Below are 19,646 nucleotides of genomic sequence, written 5' to 3'. Positions count from 1 at the left end.
TTTTATTTTATTTTATTTTTTTTTTGAGATGGAGTTTCTCTCTTGTTGCCCAGGCTGTAATGCAATGGCGTGATCTCGGCTCACCACAATCTCCATCTCCCGGGTTCAAGCGATTCTCCTGCCTCAGCCTCCCGAGTAGCTGGGATTACAGGCATGCGCCACCACGCCTGGCTAATTTTTTTGTATTTTTATTAGAGACGGGGTTTCACCATGTTGGCCAGGCTGGTCTCAAACTCCTGATATCAGGTGATCTGCCCACCTCAGCCTCCCAAAGTGCTGGGATTACAGGCGTGAGCCACCACGCCTGGCCCACAATGCCATTTTCTAAACAAAATATGTACCTCGGAATTGGGCTAAAATATAAGAATGGCAAGTAAACCCTAATATACCCACTGAGAAAATTTCATGCATACACTAAAGTGTTTTTTAAACCTATAATAATGTGACTAATTTCTTATGTTACAAAGTTATATAGGAAAAGTGTACTTTGGCCTATGACTACTTTATAAAACAAAGAAACTCACAGAAACTCCTGTCACTCCACTGTGCATGAACCCTGGGGGGAAAGCCTATAGAACTGCCGCAAGAGATAGTGGCTTCCAGTGGACCAGGCTTTGAGCCCAGGCACCTCCCACCTTGATCCACTGTAGATAGCTAATTGTGCCTGAGCCCTCCTGCTATGACCACAGCCACAGGACCCCCACTGAGAAGCAACCTCCTGTTCTAGCCCAGTGGCCCACACTGGAGAGCAGGCTGGCCTCACCTGGTACAGCTGAAATACTGTATCCCACGACTCAACAGTTCCAATCCTAGGTATATTCCGAGGCCTCGAGCAATGCTCCCCAAATTTTTATTCACTTATCTCATAAAATACTTTTGAAAAACATATGCACTCCTTTGCCAATTAGACTGTCACCTGGAATTTTGATTATAAACTGGTTAATTTGATAAAGTAACAAAATAGTTGCAAAGGATTAGGTAATTTCAACTATAATCTAAATACTGGTATTTTAAAATAAAATGCTTACATCACTTTTTAAAAGGCATCTGTGAGAATAAAATCACCCAGAGTGATTTAATTTTCACCATTATCCATTAAAATTACTTGAGCAAACTGCTTCATAAGAATAAAACATTTTATATCCTTTCTTTTTTTCTGGAGATGAAGTTTCGCTCTTGTTGCCCAGGCTGGAGTGCAATGGCACAATCTCGGTTCACTGCAACCTCTGTCTCCTGGGTTCAAGCAATTATCCTGCCTCAGCCTCCCGAGTAGCTGGGACTACAGGCATGCACCTCTATGCCTGGCTAATTATTTTGCATTTTTAGTAGAGATGGGGTTTCACCATTTTGGCCAGGCTGGTCTCATACTTCTGACCTCAAGTGATTCGCCTGCCTCAGCCTCCCAAAGTGATGAGACTACAGGCCACCGTGCCCAGCCCATTTTATATCATTTCTTACTCTCCTTGTTTTCTTATAAATACTGCTTCAATTCAATGCTGCATCAGAATTATACAAATATGTATGAATGCTTGAAAGTTTTTGTAATTAATCATTCTATCATACTTCTCTACAGTAAAAACATGCATAAATTATAGTTAACTTTTTTCTGTGACTTTGTTAGATTTTTTTATTATACATTGGGTTATCACTTAAAGTATCAGTAAGAATAGCACAAAACTATTTAAACAATAAAATTATCATTATTTTGATCACTGTCAAACATAAAATGTGCAAATCTATTGGTCATAAATTCAAAATGCTATGATGAAGGAGGCTTTGACAATGTTTCAGCCGCACCTTTTGTGAGTGAAGTGGAGTGGGACACTCAGCCATGGGCAGATCAGTCCTGAGAAGAGTGCATGTGGGAACTGAGGGTCTCAAATTCAAGCCCTTAAATTGGAAATCCATGATTGGGTTGGTTTATTCCTTCATCTAAACCTGAAATATTTTCACTTTAGAAAGTTGATTGCCAGTTGTACACACACCTCCACATGTTGCTGCAAGTAGGTGTGGGAATGGTTAATTCAGGAGGCTGCCCTCCTGGCTGGGTCCCTTCAGAGCTGAGGATGCCTGAGGCACACTGTGGCTGCTGTCCCACCCAGGGGTGTAGGTCACCGCTACACCTGCCCTCCTTTCTAAGCCTGCCTCCTCATAGGAGGGAGCCCTGGAGCCCCAGCTCTCCTAAGCATCTGGTGAGCCATCATGGCTGGATCAGTTAGCATAAGCTCACCCCAGGTACGACAGACAGTTCAGGCCGCTCTAAGTAGTCACTAGGCCCAATTTATATCCATGAGTTCCCTGCGGTCAGACCTGATGAGGAGGAAAATGCAATACATCAACATCCGCCTTTCCATTCTCCCCGCTACACTCGCAAAGTGAGTACAGCGACTCCTCCCGCAGCACCGGCTCTCACCTCCCACTGAGCACGCTCCTCTTCTCCAGCCCGCTGGGCAGGACCACGGTGACATCCACGGTGCTGGCCCTCAGCGCCTCCTTCATGCGAACCAAGTTCTGCTGCGACCCGAGGTCCCCGTCATGGGGGGACTTCTGGTCACTGTGCACGTGCAGAGTGGCAGCCTTTCCAGGAGGTGGGGGAGCACGAGCCTTCATCTTCCTCCTTAAAAACCACAACACAGAGGCACAGAGTGAGTGGCAATGTTCCTACCAGCCTCCGAATAATTCATTCTTACACATACTCAGGTCTGTCTTCAGGAGCACCTTCCGAGTGCCATGGCCTTTTTAAAATCAATGTCCGCCAAACAAGTAAAAACTAATAAAGTAAACAAAATAGAGAAAGGGTTATTGAAAGGAAGCATTCCCGGAAAGAAACACCTTAAAAACGTGCTTGCTGTCAGGGAGGTACACAAGCCTGTTTTCACAGGATCTGGTCAAGGGGAGGGTGGGTGCAGTGGGGTTTGGCCCGACCCTACAGGGATGACATATCACACGAATTAATGATCATAATGAATCAGGTGGGCTCGCTGACACATGCAACACTCTATTAAATCTTGCCCCAGCTCCAAATCTATGGCCAGTTCTGAGGATCTGGAGTCCATGGATCCATGATCTCGAGGATGTGTTGTGCTAAATTAGCCAGAAAGTCGATCACACCGCCACCTGTCCACACAGCCACCGTGGACGGATGCAGCTGTTTGGCAGGGAAAGGATGCGGGTGATGGTAAAGGGGTAACTAACGCATAACCCCCTTCGCCTTTGTTTTCACCTTATTTCAGACTGTGCTTCAAATGCTCAATTCACCTTGTGGGGGATTTCTAAACACCTATGAGTCACGCACACTGAGGAACATTTTCTTTTAACATTTATTTTAGGTTCAGGGGTCCATGTGCAGGTAAATTGCGTGTCACCAGGGTTAGGTGTACAGATTATTCCATCACCCAGGTAGTGAGCACAGTACCCAACAGGTGGTTTTTCAATCCTCACCCTCCTCCCACCTTCCACCCTCAAGTAGGCCCTGGTTCTGATGAACATTTTTAGAAATTCTTGTTTCCTCCAGATTAGCCAGGGAAAGCAACTGGCCTTGTTTTATACAGGTACCTTATTTTATATATAGAATACATGTATGTGTGTATATATATGTATGTACATATTTTGATATAAGAACATTACTTTATATAGACCCTGGTATTTTATTGTCGTGGTAGCAGGTCGAGTACTTACTTGATACTTAACATTCACTAGGACCTATGCTAATAATAACCTTACCAAGTTTACCTTATTGAGAGATCTGTGGCTCACCCAAAGGCATACAATTATCTGGTGCCTGCACAGACATGGAACTCAGACCTGGCTGACTCCAGAGGGTTTGCTCCCGCTGCCTCCCTCCCGCTCTGGCCATACCCTAGTTAGAGGGTCCGCAGAGAGGCAGTGAGAGCCTTAGCACACTTTCACCTCTGCTCAGAGTGGTCTTCTGAAGGCATCTGGCATGAAGCATCAGAGACACAGGAATTCCTTTCCTAGAAATTTACTCTAAACAATCCCACAAGACAGCGTTGTGAGAGGCTCAAAGATGGTCATCATGACATAAATTCTAACGGCAAACAAATAACCCAACCATACATTAATAAATTAACACATAAATAATCTAATCATGTGTCAATCACAACAAATAAATAATCTAATCATGCATCAATAAAAGACAATGTCAATAAATTATGTTATACCAGAACTAGGCAAATACACCTTAAAAGTATATTGTTCTATGTGCAAAAATGCTCAATACAGGCTTTTTTAAATAACAAGGCTCAGAATATTATTTGTTTAGGAAAATTCTATTTTTAAAGGGAGGTCTACATTAATTATAGCAATGGATCATAAAGCAGTTTAGAAAGATAAAGAATTGGCAAAAATGACCTTGGGTGATGGGTAGTATGACATACGTTTTGCTATTTTTATTTGTACACATTTCCTAATTGTTCTATAGCATCATTTGTAAAAGTATTACTTATAAAATGAAAGCCATCATTTAAAATGACAGCAAAAATGATTAGATGAGGCTGTAAACTTACTGACATTCACGTCACTGGTTAATGTAAAGTTACTCACATTCACGTCATTAAAATAATATTTGGGGGCCAGGTGTGGTGGCTCATGCCTGTAGTCCCAGCACTTATGCGAGGCCAAGGCGGCCAGACTGCCTGACTCAGGAGCTCAAGACCAGCCTGGCCAACATGGTGAAATTCTGTCTCTACTAAAAACACAAAAAATTAGCCAGGCGTGGTGGCAAATGCCTGTAATCCCAGCCAGTTGGGAGCCTGAGGCAGGAGAATCACTTGAACCCGGGAAGCAGAGGTTGCAGTGAGCCGAGATCGCACCACTGCACCCCAGCCTGGGCAACAAGAGTGAAACTCTGTCTCAATAATAAAAATAAAATAACATTCAGATCTCATTCTCTGCTATAAGTAGGTAAAAATTCTCTTTTTCTTATTAAAAGGCTTACACTTACAATATTTATAATTTTTGTTATATCCTTATCCATTATATACTTCTTTCAATTTATAGAAATAAAAATAAAATAGTCAACATATATGGCACCATTGTAAGGACTAAATATTTATTCAATTCCTCAGTATACCACTTTAAGGAGGTATTATTGATACTCCTATTTTATAGCTGAAAGTGTGAGCACACCTTCCCAAAGTCACAGAGAGGTAAAACTGACAAACTGAAGACAATTTGGTTTCAAAGCCTGAAATTTAACCACTATGTTATTCAGTCATTATTACAAAGAAGAGATTCCATACCATTTCAGAGATGGAAAAAATCAAGACAGAGAGAAACAGCTTATGGATTCTTTCATTAACCACCCTTTGGTCTAGGGCTAGAAGCCCAGGCTCTGAGCCATTAGCATTACCTCCCAAAGGTGCTTTCAGGGAAAAAAAAAAAAGTGTTTTTCATTTTTAGGAAAAGAGTATCTTTTCCAATTTAGCTAGCTTGGACTCCTTTAGAACTCACCAGTTCAAACAGGAAGCAGCATTTATTCATTTATTCATTTAGCCGGCACCACAATGGGAGTGAGAGGCTGGAGAGAGGTGAGAGAGGTTTCGACTGCCCCACACTTATCCCCAACAAATAATCTGTCCCCAACTACCCAGAGGCACCCTTGTAATAGAATTTCATCCACCCTCCCTCCCCACGTCCAGTGTCAACACCCTGGTCCAAGCCCTCATCTCTACAGCACACACAAAGGTGGAGTCACGTGAATCACATACGGTACACACTCCACCCTTCCCTCCACAGTGTGACTAGGAGCAGCCTGCAAGGACTGTTGTCTTCTCAGGTCTGACTTTGCTCGGGGCACACACTGCTTACACGCCTGGCAGGGCCCACTGGCTGTCGCCTAAGCTGCAACCAGCAGGCTGCAAGGGCCCCAGGGAGGTTTGTTTGCCCAGCAGAGTGCTGTGTGCATTAGTGTGTACATGTATGTGTATGTGCCTGCGTGTGCACGTGTACACATTAAAGTTAGCCAACATTTAAAAAATTGGAATATGTCACACTAACAAAATGAATTTTGGGCTGCTTTTGGGAAAAAAAAATTTGATGAAGCCTGGACATCTTCACGTAAAAAATGGCTGTGTGTTTCCATCTGGACCTATTGACCGCTGGACCTGTTGGCTCAGTGACGTCACACATCTGTGCCCTGTAGGGCTGTAAACTCACATCCAAACTTCCAGAGTCTGAAGATCTCCACCAACCCTAGACCTGAACCATTCTTCAATATCCTCCACTCTTCTGGCAACTGGCCTACAGCTCCAGTTTCCAGGATACCAACCAGTCCCCCAACCACCTTGGCCTCACTGTACTCTCTGCCTCACTTGTTCTTCTCTCAAAGACATGGCTCAAAATGTTGTCAGAGAACTCATTTCTGGGTGCTCCAGGCCTGGGCACACACAGCTGAGATCAGTGATATCTACGTTGGCTGCACTGTGGCTGGAGGCACTTGGGGAGCTTAAAATATGCCCAGTTTTAAGGCATTCATTAAATACCAATTCAATTATTATTTAACAATTCTAGAAGGCAGCAAGGACATTTGTATTCTCAATACGTAGCATAAGGTAGTTCATATTTGTGGGTGCAGTCATCTACCACATAACAATGCTTCAGTCACTGACGGACCACATATATACAGTCCCATAAGACTGTAATACCTTTTCTATGGTTAGATATGTTGAGACATACAAATGCTTACTATTGTGTTACACTTGCCTACAGTGTTCAGCACAGTAACATGCTGCACAGGTTTGCAGCCCAGGAACAATAGGCTATAGCATACAGCTAGGTGTGTAGTAGGCTGTACCATGTAGGTATGTGTTGGGTACATTCTGTGATGTTCACCCAAGGATGAAATCCCTTAAGAATACATTTCTCAGAGTGTGCCCCTATCATTAAGCTACGTATGACCGTACTTAAAAATGCTTATTGATGATGATGATATTGACACCGCTGAAAATTATACATAGTTCCTGCCTACAAGAAACACCGCGGACTTCTAAAAGCCTGAGATAGGAATGAAAAAGAGATTGCAGAACAAGAAATGTTTCAAATGAGCCAAGCTTTCTGAGGGAGAAAAAACCTGCGTAGACCTCATTAGTGGGGTGTCCACCCTAACACCATAGCCAAGGAGGCCTTGAACAGTCTTAAAGATGAGCACAAATTTCAGAAATGAGAAAAAGAGACAAAGCCTGGGGCAGGAGGAGAAGTCCTCAAAGGGAAAAAGGAAAAAAAAAAATGCTGTACTGCACATTACAGGAGAAGATGCTAAAACAGCATGCCCGGGCTAGGGACACCTGACAGACAGCACACCTGGTGTCTGGGTTTTTTATTATTATTTTTTCTTTTTTTGAGATGGAGTCTCACTCTATTGCCCAGGTTGGGCTGCAGTGGCGCAATCTTGGCTCACTGTAACCTCTGCCTCCCAGGTTCAAGTGATTCTCCTGCCTCAGCCTCCCAAGTAGCTGGGATTACAGGCATGTGCCACCACACCTGGCTAATTTGGTATTTTTAGTAGAGATGGGGTTTCACCATGTTGGTCAGGCTACCCCTGACCTCATGTGATTCGCCTGCACGTGGATGGCCTGTGTGTGGGGGTGACCTGTGCGTGTGGGCAGCCCGTGCGTGCGGGGGCGGCCCATGCATGTGGGCAGGCTGTGAGTGCGGGTGGACTGTGTGTGTGGATGGCCTGTGCATGTGGATGGCCTGCACAGGCTTAGACCAGGCTTGTTCCCCATTGTCTGTTTCGTGCCTTTCAGTGTGGCTTCTGTTGAACGCAAGCACCATCCTGCAGCTAACATAGTCACAGCACAAAACAGAAAATGCCTGGCTTCCTCTGCCTGTGAGTGGCTCAGCCTGGGAAAGAATGGCTGCTATTTACGTGGGGACTCCACATCTGTACTCAGATGTGAAAAGTCATTAGCTTACCAAGCAGGGGATGCCTTTCTCAAACATCTGTGCAGATGTCATGCGGTTGAGTCTGAGACTCAGGTGTATGTGGCAGTTTAAAAAGAGCAGGCCTTCTGCACAAGTCTAAAGAGGTCATCAGAGCTGGGACCTTGCCCGGCTCCTGCTGGGCACACCCATGGCAGGTGCTCCCGGCTGGCAGTGCATGCAGGCTGGGTAATCCAGCTTTCCTTCCTCTCACCCCCTCCAGTAGGAGGCAGGGCAAGTCCTTAGGACTCGGCAGGGAATGAATCACAGCACACACAACTCAAGTTTCCTTTGATCCCTCCAGGTTGAAAAACCTGGGTGTGCCCTGGCAGGAACTGTTTATAAAATGAAAAAATATATACATGAAAACATTTCTGCCATTTCCAAGGTCATCAACAATAGCTCCAAATGATTTTAGCTTAAAACCATCACACATTTACTAAGTTTCAGGATGACGCTTGTTAATTCCCACATCAGCTGGAAGCTCCCAGCTGGGTTTTTATTCTGAGAGCTCTTCAACATGCAGCAGAAGGCTTGAAATCCACTCACTGAAAGTCAGAGGATCTTAGGTGACATGGTGCAGTGAATGTGAATCGCAGGTGTGGGGCCCAGGTAGCTGAATTAAAACCTAACTCTAAAGGTGACAGCCACTGCCCAGCCAGGCTGGTCAGGCTGAGGTAGACAGGGACCACATGCTGAAAAGGGAAAATTCATGCGTCTCTGTACTTTCCCAGACCCTGAGTTCGAAAGCACTATGCTTTACGTTTCTTCCATCTTTCCAGTTGGAAATGTCATCTGTGGACGTGAAGGTATAATAATTTCTTAACTGTCCAAGAAAAGTGGACTGGGAAATCCACAGTGATGCTGAGGCCAGCTGACCTGAATGGCATGTCTACACCATGGGTGCCTGTTTACCATGTTGGCTACTCCGGCTGGCTGCTGGCAAACCGCATGTGCTTAAAGGGAATTTCAGAGAGAAACCAGGCACACCCGGCTCTCCTGGCTAAGAGAGTCTGTTTATGTTGCAGGCAGAAGGGAGTTGCCATTCTCTCTCCATGAGATTCTTCAGCAATAGGATGTTTGCCTCATCCTGTTTACAAGCGGTACATAAGCTGTGCCTGGTTTGTGTCTGGCTATTTATTTGCAGCCACAGTTGTAGACTTCCCTCTACCAAGGGAAGAGGAACCATGACTTTCTTGTTCATCGCTGGTAAGTGAAGTGCTGGGCTCAGGGAAGGAATTCGGTCACCACTGTGTGAGTGAGTGAGTGAGTGAGTGAGTGAGTGAGTGAGTATTCAGCTGCCGAGTCAGTGGCCAGTTTTCTTAGCAATAATAAAAAGTCAGAAAGATGCCCAGAAGATAGCTGAGTGCTACCGCAGCCTGCAGAACTGGTTACCAAAGAGGGGAATGAAGAATCCTCGCATCCTGTATCAGCTCCCACATCCCTGAGTCCAACACTAATCTGATTTAAGCCCTCATTTTCTAAACATGCCATGATCCAGCCACCATGCCACACTGTGTATGTTCAATACCCCCGGCAACTTCATATGCAAGTGTATTCTCCCCATTTTACAGATGGGGTGGCTGAGGATCCAACCAGTTAAGTAACCTCACAATCACACAGCTGGAAAAGACTGGAATTCTAGCCCAGGTCTTTCTGAGCCTAGGACACCACCTACACATTTTGCACCACTGCCTCCATCCTTAATTACTTCTTGAAAACAAGCACCAGGGTTCCTGGCAGACTGATGTTAGGATGTCTGAACTCGTTGACACATACTAGAACGCCGGTGCCCTGCAGTGCCGGCTGATGAGGGGTCAGGTTAGAGAATACTCTTCAGTGAAGGTTTCCAGCACATAGTTGTAGAGACGACCCCTTTACTCTGATGTGGGGTCTGGACAAGCCTTATTTGCAAACTGAGTTGGGCCTCCAAGAACTTCCTTCAGTGCTTAAGGTTCCACGAGGCTCAGATGGACACATGGGGACTGTGTTCAACTGCCTCAGGAGACAGAGGAAGAGCTGGAGTCACAGGGAGATGGAAGGACATGCCCAGGCATGACACGAGGTAGATGGCAGAGCTGGAACAGGCCCCAGGTTAGTTTCAAGCACCCCTGAATATCTTTAGGGTCAGGTACTTCTTTGAGTATCTGATGAAGGCCATGGACCTTCTTCTAGGCAAGATGCACTCCAGCCTGCATGCCACCAGCCAGGAGCACCTGCTATGGGTGTGCCTAGGAGGAGCTGGGCAAGGTCCCAGCTCTGATGACTTCCTTAGACTTGTGCAGAGACCCTGCTCTTTTTAAACTGCCACATGCCCCTGAGTCTCAGACTCCTAAGCCTCTTCCTTGTACATTATTTCTGCAAACCACCCTGATGACCAGGGACTCCAGATTAAGAATCCATGTAGTACCTTCTCTTGGAGCTCGGCACCTCCCAAGCTCAGGGCAATGTTCCTGTGAAGACAAGAATTCCTTCTAATAGAGGAGAAGAGCTATCAGAGGAAAATCCCATCAAAGCTTTCCCTACTGTCTTGGCCCCTGCAAACAAAACGGAAAGCCAGAAAAACAGTCAATAGAAGATCCAGATAAGTAAGGGCTGAAATATGTGTCTATGAAACAATCACACTACAGCCTGCAGAATTGTGGCATAAAAACAATAAATATCACACTGGTGCAATAAGCCAGGGAGAAACAACTTTACCCATCAAAACGCCACATTTCAGGGCACACAAAGGCACTGTCTGTTGAAAGTCTGCCCTAGGACACTCCACAGCTGCACACCATCCACCGCATTCTGGTTACATGCTCTAGAGCTGGAAAAACATCAGGTCAAATCCAGCCACGACGTGGCCAGGCTGTGCATCTCCCCCAGATAAGCTCCTGTAATCTGTAGGCCTCAGTTTCCCCAAGAGCTGAACAGAGAGAGATTTCAGCTTTTATCAGCTGAGTAAATGAGAGGATTAAATGAGATGACTCCTGTAAAGTTTCTGGTATGGCACCGAGACACGGGTAGCACTCAATGACTGGTGGTAATTACAAATTTTTTTACTATTATTATTAGCACACTTATTCTTTCAGATTAAAAAAAAAAGGAAGCAAGCCTCTTGTCTCTGCGAAGGTAGAGTAGAAGCTGGCTCCCAAAATGCCTAATAAAAGCTCATTTATGCAGCAAATGCATTCATAACTGCCTAAGAAATCCTACACAATAGAATTTCACAGTTTTGACCTGGGGGTGGGGGAAGCTTTCAGCAATTCAACATAAAAAGATTAGCTTTCTAGATAGGATTCTCTAAGACATAATAACAAAACATATCCATAACACTCATCGAACTAAACTCCAGGGCCTGTAGATATGGGAACGCTGATATCTCACAACACATCAAGCAAATATTCAAAGAGGAACATTTGAGAGTCCAGTCCCACAGCTATTACTCAACTCCCAGCAAGTGAAGAAAGAGCCTGTCGGTGAGGATCACTTAACTATCGGCAAATACTCCACGCTCATGCTGAGCAGAGCAACCCCTGCTCCAAGTTTCAGATAAAACCCTGAGTTGCTACATTGTTCAATATTATAGAAAAAGGATATCTCCTTCAAAAAAAAAACAAAAAAACAAAAAAGCAGTGCTAGTTTACTGAAGTTTGAACATTCTTAACAAATGAAATGGAATAAATCAGAGAAAACTTACTGATTCCCAAACCACCATGCAACGTTTGCATACATCCCAAGCTGTCCCCTGCCTTTGCCTGGACTGGGTTTGCTTTGCCCCCTAAAAGGAGCACAAAGCACTTTCTACCGCACAGCCAATGCCGTTCCAGGAGCTAACGGACAGAAACCGCTCCTTGGGCTTCCCTGGACGAGGAGTGCAGAGTGAAGCAGTGCCCTGAGAAATAGCAGAGGCATCTGATCCAATCTAACTAGTGACTTATTCATAAATGTGCCACCTGATGCAGCTTTTCCCCAAACAAGCCTGTGGTGCCGGCGCCTGTACTCCCAGCAACGGAAATCTCAAGTCATTTTGCAGAAAGACAGTGAGTGAATTGTCTTGGTTCACTTGTTCACAAACCCTCCAGGCCTGGAAAATGAGAATGAGACTGCGAGAGTTGTGAGGGAGGAAGGGCAGAGCTCGCCTTTCATCGGGATGCCTGGCAGCAACCTTACTTCCTTTTCCCAAGGTGCATTCGTCCACCACCTTCTTGGAGCTTTCCAGGGCAGGCAGCCCAGGTGATCCCTTCAGGAGAAAGCCTAATTATTCCTGGAGAGACAAGTCAGCTCTGTACCTTAGCTGACCAACCTCAGCATTTGCTGAATTTGTATAAAGCAATTCTTGCCACCTCTCAGGCATGATTTAGTACGTTCTTTTCCTAAAGGAGTTTTGATTTTTTTCTTCTCTTATCCCCCAAAACTATGCAACCAGAAGCTCATTGCTTTCTTGCAGCCAGTCCTTATGTGGCAGTGTGGATTTTCAAGCTTGAAAGCCGTATTTGGTTTCTACCAACCATTGTCACAGGACTACAAAGACACAGCCAAACTGCTCAACATGTGCAGATGGATACGCCGTGAGCTTGACGGGCTCTCAGCTCCTGTCCAAGCAAGGGCCCAAAGGTCCCAGCAAGGGCACATAGGTTTGGGGATGGAGGGATCTGGCCATGCCTACAGATCACACCCCCACCTTTAGCCCCCGCAGCCTTATCTGTGCAGGCTGCAGTATCACCTGAATTTAACCGTGTCCCTGACTGGCAGCCCCCAGAGCTCTGGTTGACCTACCTCCCCAACCAGGGAGGAGGCATGGCCAGGCCAGCACAGCCCTGAGAAGCAAGGAGTGTGCCCCCAGCTGCCCGCATCAGACACACACCTCCTCCAAGCTTCTCTCCTACGTGGACACCTGCAGCACACTGCCACCTCGCTGCCACAACCTGAGGAGACTGTACCAGTCTGCTGGTTTCTAGGCCTAACGACACCCAATGAAGAGCTCTCCGGGGCACCACTGCCTCTCCTGCCTCTCCGTTTCAGTCATGGTTTCATTATGTGCCAAGGTTTCTACCTCATTGTCATCTCCATCTCTTCTTCCTCCTGAGGCCAAAGACTGCCAAGTGATTCCAGCTCTGCCAAGGCTCAAACCCAGCCCCTCCTTTTCCCCATTCCTGCTCCACTGTTGCTCCTTTCCCCGCACATGGGATTCTATCTGACTTCCTGCTGGCCCCTTCCCACCACCCCTGCTCCACTACTGCTCAGGGCGTTGTCTTCTCTCCCCCAGACTCTTACAGTGGACTCTGAAGGAATCTCCTGCATCGCCTGCCTCCCCTTCTTGAGTCGCATTTCCACACACTGAAGATGAATATTCTTTAGGGATGGCTCCATCTGGCCATTCTTCCTAATGCAAACACGTTAGTGGTCCCACTGCCCACTGGATGAAGCCCAAACTCTTCTGTCTGATCTGCCTCGAACTTCAAGGCTGTTTCCGCCGCACCCCTCATCGCCCACATCGTGGTTACTTGAACCCTGGTGTTTCTGCACGTGGGGCAGATCCCCTGTCATCCTTTCTCCATCAACCCTCACCAGCCTTCAGTGAGTGAATGAATGGAGTAAAGTCACAAAAGAGGAAGTCACACAAGACTTGACTCTAAAAGTGTCCCATAATGGCGGTGGAGATCAAAGGGGTACTATGGGAGAGAGGACCTTAGGGAAGTGACTGGGAGAGGGGTTAACACTGCCTGGGTTCAAATCTTAGCACCACCACTAACTAGTGAGTGAACTAACACAATGTATTTAACTTCCTTTGGGTTGTATTTGGGATAACTACACCTTCTCCATAAGATTAGGCAAAAATTAAGTGATTTCGTTCTTGTAAAACCCATACCACGGTGGCTGGGATCTAAGCCTTCAGTTAGTGTAAGTATTGTAACCCAGTGTGGAATCAAACCCTTCTTTTCTTACCTATTTGCTCTAGTGCAGAGGAAACCCTAGTGTGCTTCCCTTCCCCCTCTAACATGCTAAAGAGAAGATGAAAGATCAGCAAAAAGAAGAAGTGTCTCCATGGCCAGCAGGTCTGTCTAGTAAGGACATCACAGTGGCCTCCTCCCCTCACCTGGTGCCTCTCCATCCTCTACCAAACCAAGCAGGGGTTCCTGGGGAGCCATATGCAGGGCTGGGTCAAGGGCCACAGACATGGTGCTGCAGAACCGCAGATCTGAAGCTTCCCGGGAGCACTGTGATGTGAGTCTCTGGATCGAGGAAGTGCAGAAGCTTGAAATAAATGCCTGTGTCCTAAGGAGAGCCAGAGGGTGGCTGGCCAGGGCTGTCCACAGCAGCATGCGACAGAGAGGTCAGAAGGTGGTGCCTGGAAGCAGGTGGCTGCTGCAGGGCTCAGGTGACCCAAGAGGACTTAGAAGGAGCCTGAACCAGAGGGCTGGGTGCAGGGTGGGCCGAGCCAGGAGGGGCTGTGGGCTCACAGGGCAGAAGCTAAGGGTGGGACCCCCACACACCCACAGATAAACCCCACAAGAGCCCGTGGCACCAGACCTGTAGCACCAGAAGGTATGCTGACCACCAGCAAAGAAGAGACCCTGCCCCTCATCCCCACCCAGCCATGGAAGGAGCACCCCAGGGGGACGGGACCGAAGTCTGACCACAGGCACCCAGGCCTGAGCTCCTGCCATGTTCGGACCTGAGTGCAGTGGAGGGTGGGAAGGGGAGAGCTTCAGCTGGATGTGGGATTGACGCTGTCATTCAAAAGAGGCTGAACTTCCTAACCTCTGAGAAACAGGATCGTTCTGGTAGACGATGCAGAGCTGAGTGCTATGGGCTGCCGAGATACCATCCCAGATAGAGAATCAGGAGAGAATGACTACAATCTGTTGAGTCTAATCCATTCCACAAACCACTACACATGGTCACCTTCTTCATCATCATTATTTTCTTAGTCAAAAATGGAACTCTCCCCTCATCCCCCCAAAAAAGGAAGAAGAAAATAATAAAAAAGGAAAAGCACAGAATCACCATACAATATCAGTTTCTTCCTTTTGCCTTTTCTGGGGGACCATGAGGGGAGGGCAGAGTTGAGAGTTCCCACGACCCATCTGGCTGTGGGCTCTGGAAGGGGTGAAAATGGAGCCACACTGATGACCTAGAAAGCAGAGCCATGGACAGGCCCCCATCAGTGCATCTCTACATTAAGATTCGGCCAGCAGGGGGATTCTTATTTTCTTAAGAAATAACAATCAGGGCCAGGCATGGTGGCTCACACCTGTAATCCCAGTACTTTGGGAGGCCAAGGTGGGCGGATCACAAGATCAGGAGATCAAGACCATCCTGGCTAACACAGTGAAACCCTGCCTCTACTAAAAATACAAAAAATTAGCCAGGCGTGGTGGCAGGCATCTGTAGTCCCAGATACTTGGGAGGCTGAGGCAGAAGAATTGCTTGAACCTGGGAGACGGAGGTTGCAGTGAGCCAAGATCGCGCCACTACACTCCAGCCTGGATGTGAGACCCCATCACAAAAAAAAAAAAAAAAAAGAAAAGAAAGAAAGAGCAATCAGATATTTTTATGACTTTCTCCTGAACATTTATTCAATTTCTTCCTGGGCCGTTTGGCCATGAACATCCACATCGCATGAAAAGTACCAGAGACGCGGTGTGTGAGTTTAACGATTAAGGCATTAAATCATAGATAACTATGCAAGTGACCAGGAGTAAATTTGACCACACATAACCATGGAAATGACAAATAGTCCACAAGAGGTATAAGAGAAAATAAATACAAACAGCCATTAAGCACTTGAATATGTCAGAATGAATTTTTACAAATATTAATTTTAAAAATTATTTAATGGCTTCATCATGTATTTGGGGCATAACAGGCATCTAATTATGCATAGTGACAGAAAACACCTTGGTTTTCCATGAGCATCTGCAGAGACAGGCTGGCCAAATCAGCGCTGCCTTCCGCTCAGAAGACCCATGGCAAAACCGACAGTTTTCTTCTGGATTCAACTCACAGAACCGGCAAGGGGCAAGAAATGTTAACAGAACAGAAATGCCAGACCTAGAAAGCAAGAACATATTAAGGATGGTGATTTGCCTTCACCAAGGCAAAATGTTTGTTTTTTCCTTCAGTGGGGGGAAAAAAAAGGAGCAGAGCTGTACTGAGTTCCTTCCAGCAAAGTGTAGCAAAGAGAACCAAACCGAGTGGAAATCCTAAGACAAAAACTGCAGAGCAAGACGTGAGACAGGAGGCCGTGTGCTCTGAAAGGCATCTCTGCCACCTGCTGATAAGCCTCGTCCTTTTCTATGTACTTTTGTCAATAACTGAAAAGCAGTGAAATCTGACTAGCCTGCTCTCCACACAGCGCATAACTGATTGGAACTCAACAGAGCGGTGAGAATTTCTCAGGAAAATGAACCCAACTCCCTTCACTTGGGGCCACAGACTCACATGACACCACAGTTCAGGGAAACAGACGTTTTCAGGATGTGCACATGCCAGTGTCTAATGGAGAGAGCCTGATTTCCAGGCCTTGTTTTTGACTACTTCGTTGCAATCCCACTAACAAACTTGGGCATATTTGCTACAAAAACAACCAGACTGTGTTATTACCTCAAATGTAATCACCTTACAATCTTATTTCTGCCTCTGTTAATAAGTAGAAGTTTCACTGCTTAAAATAAATGGCAAAAGTATTTTATTTAGGATGAATTATTCTATACTGAAAGATACTTTCCAGTAAGAAAAGCAGAAAAGAAGGGGATGTGAAAATATGCAGAAATAGAGGCCCAGAGCCAGCCTGTTTTGATACTGGTGTTTTCTGAGCTAAGAGCTAAGTGTTGGGTACCTTTAATTCTCCGTTGAAAATATGACACTTGATCACCTCATCGTGAACTGTTTCTCAAAATAGAGACTGGGCCTCCCAGAGGATCCCTGGGCTGGCGAAACCTGAGCTGAGTGGCTCTGACAGGCACTGCTGAGCAACCATGTGGCCTCCGGGCACTTCTTGTCCACTGTTAGACCTGTGGCCACCCACCCTTGGGCACAGCCCTGCCCGGCAAGGCCAGACCTGGCATCGGGCTCGCCCACTTCCCAAATAACACCAGCATCAAGAGTTCCAAAAAGGCCCAGCGCAGTGACTCACGCCTGTAATCCCAGCACTCTGGGAGGCCTAGGCAGGCAAATCACTTGAGCTTAGGAGTTCGAGACCAGCCTGGGCAACACAGCAAAACCCCCTCTCTACGAAAAATACAAAAAGCTGGGCGTTTTGGTGTGTGCCTGTAGCCCCAACTATTCTGGTGGCTGAGGTGGAAGAACTGCTTGGGCCCAGGAGGTGGAGGATGAAGTGAGCAGAGATGGCACCACTCCACTCTAGCCTGGGTGACAGATCAACGCCCTGTTTCAAAAAAGAAAAAGAAAGAAAAAGAAAAGAAAGTTCAGAACACAGAACCCTGACTGAAGGGCCAGGGCTGGACAGCAGGCTGGACTCGACCAGGGCACATGCTGTGGAACACGTTGCTTGGGTTTACTGATTGGTCTGGGGCCACCTGAACCTCAGTTACCTTTGGAAAGAGAGAGACAGAGAGAAAGAGCACTAGAGGAGCTGAGGGAGGGAGAGAGAAGAGAGGGAGAAAAGGATGGAGGGAGAAAGAGAAGACTTTATCTCTGAGGCTATTCCACTCCAAAAGTTCTGTTCCCTCCACAGCCTGTCTCTGGGGGTCCTGAGGGACAGTCTGCAGACCTCACATGCCTGTTCCTATGGATGTCTCCAGCCTCAGCCTGGCATTTCCTCCTCCACTAATCTGCACTTCCAATCTCCACCATGCTCTGAAGTCAAGCAGCCCAACCTGTGGACAGCCCACGAAGAAACACACTGTCTTCGTATGCGCCCTAACACCACAATTCTCCAAGTTAACCCCTCTCAGTTTTATATCGTGGCCCCCAGATTTGGAGGACGGGCGATTCTTTGATGTACCCAGTGTTTCTTGATTGGATTGAGGGAATCCAGTGTTAGGTCTGCTGCGCTGTGACAGGTGACAGGGCAGGGATCTGAACGGACTGTGTGATGTGGCTAAGCAAGTGCAGCCACCCTGCATCTCTTCCTAAGTCCAAGAACCTCTTGGGCCCTTCCTTTAACCCTCAGTCGCCTTGAACAACCAGGTACAAAACTGTGGTGGGAGTTTTTATTGCAGAACTTTTATATCCAGAACTTTTGCTGCAAGTGCGTGATTTCCAGAGAGCAATTATATCACCTCAGCCTGAAACCAAGCACCGGAAACAGATGCGGACACCCCTGACCTTGAGAAGGCTTCCCTTTGCCCACCACCCACGGCTTTCCACTGGCTGGACAAAACCCTGCACCACGGGGCAGGTGCTGGTTTGGAGGGGCCTGAAGTTAACAGTCTGAGAGGCCTTTTTAAGATAAAGAACACAAAAGCACAACAAACACTGTAAGTCAGGCGGTGAGCTTGGCCCATCATGGGAGGCCCTGACTGTCTAGCCTCAGCAAAAACACAGGCCACTTTTCCAGCTGACTACCCAACCCTCCTGCACTCTTCCTGGGCCGAGAGGGCCCCCACCATTCACACAGTCCACCTTCTACTCCCCGCCAAGGCAGAACACTTCAGCTTGGCTAAACAAACGAGAAAAACTTAACAGAAACCCCGACATCCCCTTGAAAAAAAAAATTATGTTTTCAAATAAACCCTTCCCCTTTTACATAAGCAGGGGCCTGGGCTCACTCAGTGTGTCCTCCAGTGGAAGGAAACTAACGCTGACCAACACTCAAATGTACCAACATACCAGGCCTTTGACGGCAATCTAGCCAGGAACGGTCATCCCACTTAACAGACAGAAAACTGAGGCCCAGAGCCCTCACAAGGAGTGCTGGGAAGATCTAAGAAATGGGAAAACCCAGTTCCTGTTTGCAAATGACTTAAAACATAGAGGGGGATTCAGAGGTGGAGGTTACAGTGCAACAGGCACTGGGCAGAAATGAGAAATCTTATGAGCCATGCAGAGGAAGAGATAATTTTTCCAGGGGAGATGCAGGAAGGCCTCACAGAGAGGACAGGGCAGGGCTCTGGGCCATGAGGAAGAGGCTTGGGGCTCAGCAGGAGGGTGCACCCATTCACTCCTGGTGAAGGAGACTTTAAGAAAACTTAGGGATCCGTCCCCTTCTGAATGAAACAGCTCATGACTGGCAACTTACAGTTTTTATTGCTTGGTGTTCTCACCAGCCAGAACCAAACTCAAAGTCCCTGGCTTGAGATGAAATTTAGGGTAGTGCCTTGGGAAAGAGCCTGGGCGCTAACGGGGAGGGGCTTGGGTTGAAATCCTGGGTCTGCTACTTCCCAGCTGTCCCTCTGCAGCTCACATTCCTCACCTGTAAAGGGGAATGGGAATACCTACTTCCCAGGTGCAATGCGTAGTATATAAAATAATGTGGTCAAGGCATCTGGTACACGATGCACTCGAAAAACAAGGCATGTCTGCGATGAATGCAGCAGGGTCAGTGTCCTAAACCCACCTCTGCCCTGTCTCCATCCTCCACTGCCCTCCCTCTCTAGCAGGGACTCAGGGGGTCAACGGTCTTGCCTCTTCACAGCTGAGCTTGACAGGGCTGTGTGGGAAAGAAATCACCTCATTTGGTTCTGTATGCCCTGCTTCCGGTCTGCATTGGACTGGCCTGAGGAAAACCCAGGGAGTATTTCCTTCCTTGC

General features: G+C 46.9%; 1 protein-coding gene across 12 annotated transcripts in view; it reads right to left on the bottom strand.

Moving 5' to 3' along the window:
• Positions 1-19,646, bottom strand: part of COBL (cordon-bleu WH2 repeat protein) — a 310,332-nt gene that overhangs the window by 210,028 nt on the left and 80,658 nt on the right. For all 12 annotated transcript variants that reach the window (XM_055293133.2, XM_055293134.2, XM_063609524.1 and 9 more), the window contains exon 2: positions 2,414-2,617. In XM_055293133.2, coding sequence (XP_055149108.1) covers positions 2,414-2,617 — 204 coding nt within the window. The remainder of the gene's footprint in view (positions 1-2,413; positions 2,618-19,646) is intronic.

This window comes from Symphalangus syndactylus, chromosome 9 (assembly GCF_028878055.3).
Source record: "Symphalangus syndactylus isolate Jambi chromosome 9, NHGRI_mSymSyn1-v2.1_pri, whole genome shotgun sequence".
NCBI lineage: Eukaryota > Metazoa > Chordata > Mammalia > Primates > Hylobatidae > Symphalangus > Symphalangus syndactylus.
The sequence above is the reverse complement of the archived record's forward strand: the minus strand, read 5'-3'. Positions and strand labels throughout refer to the sequence as shown.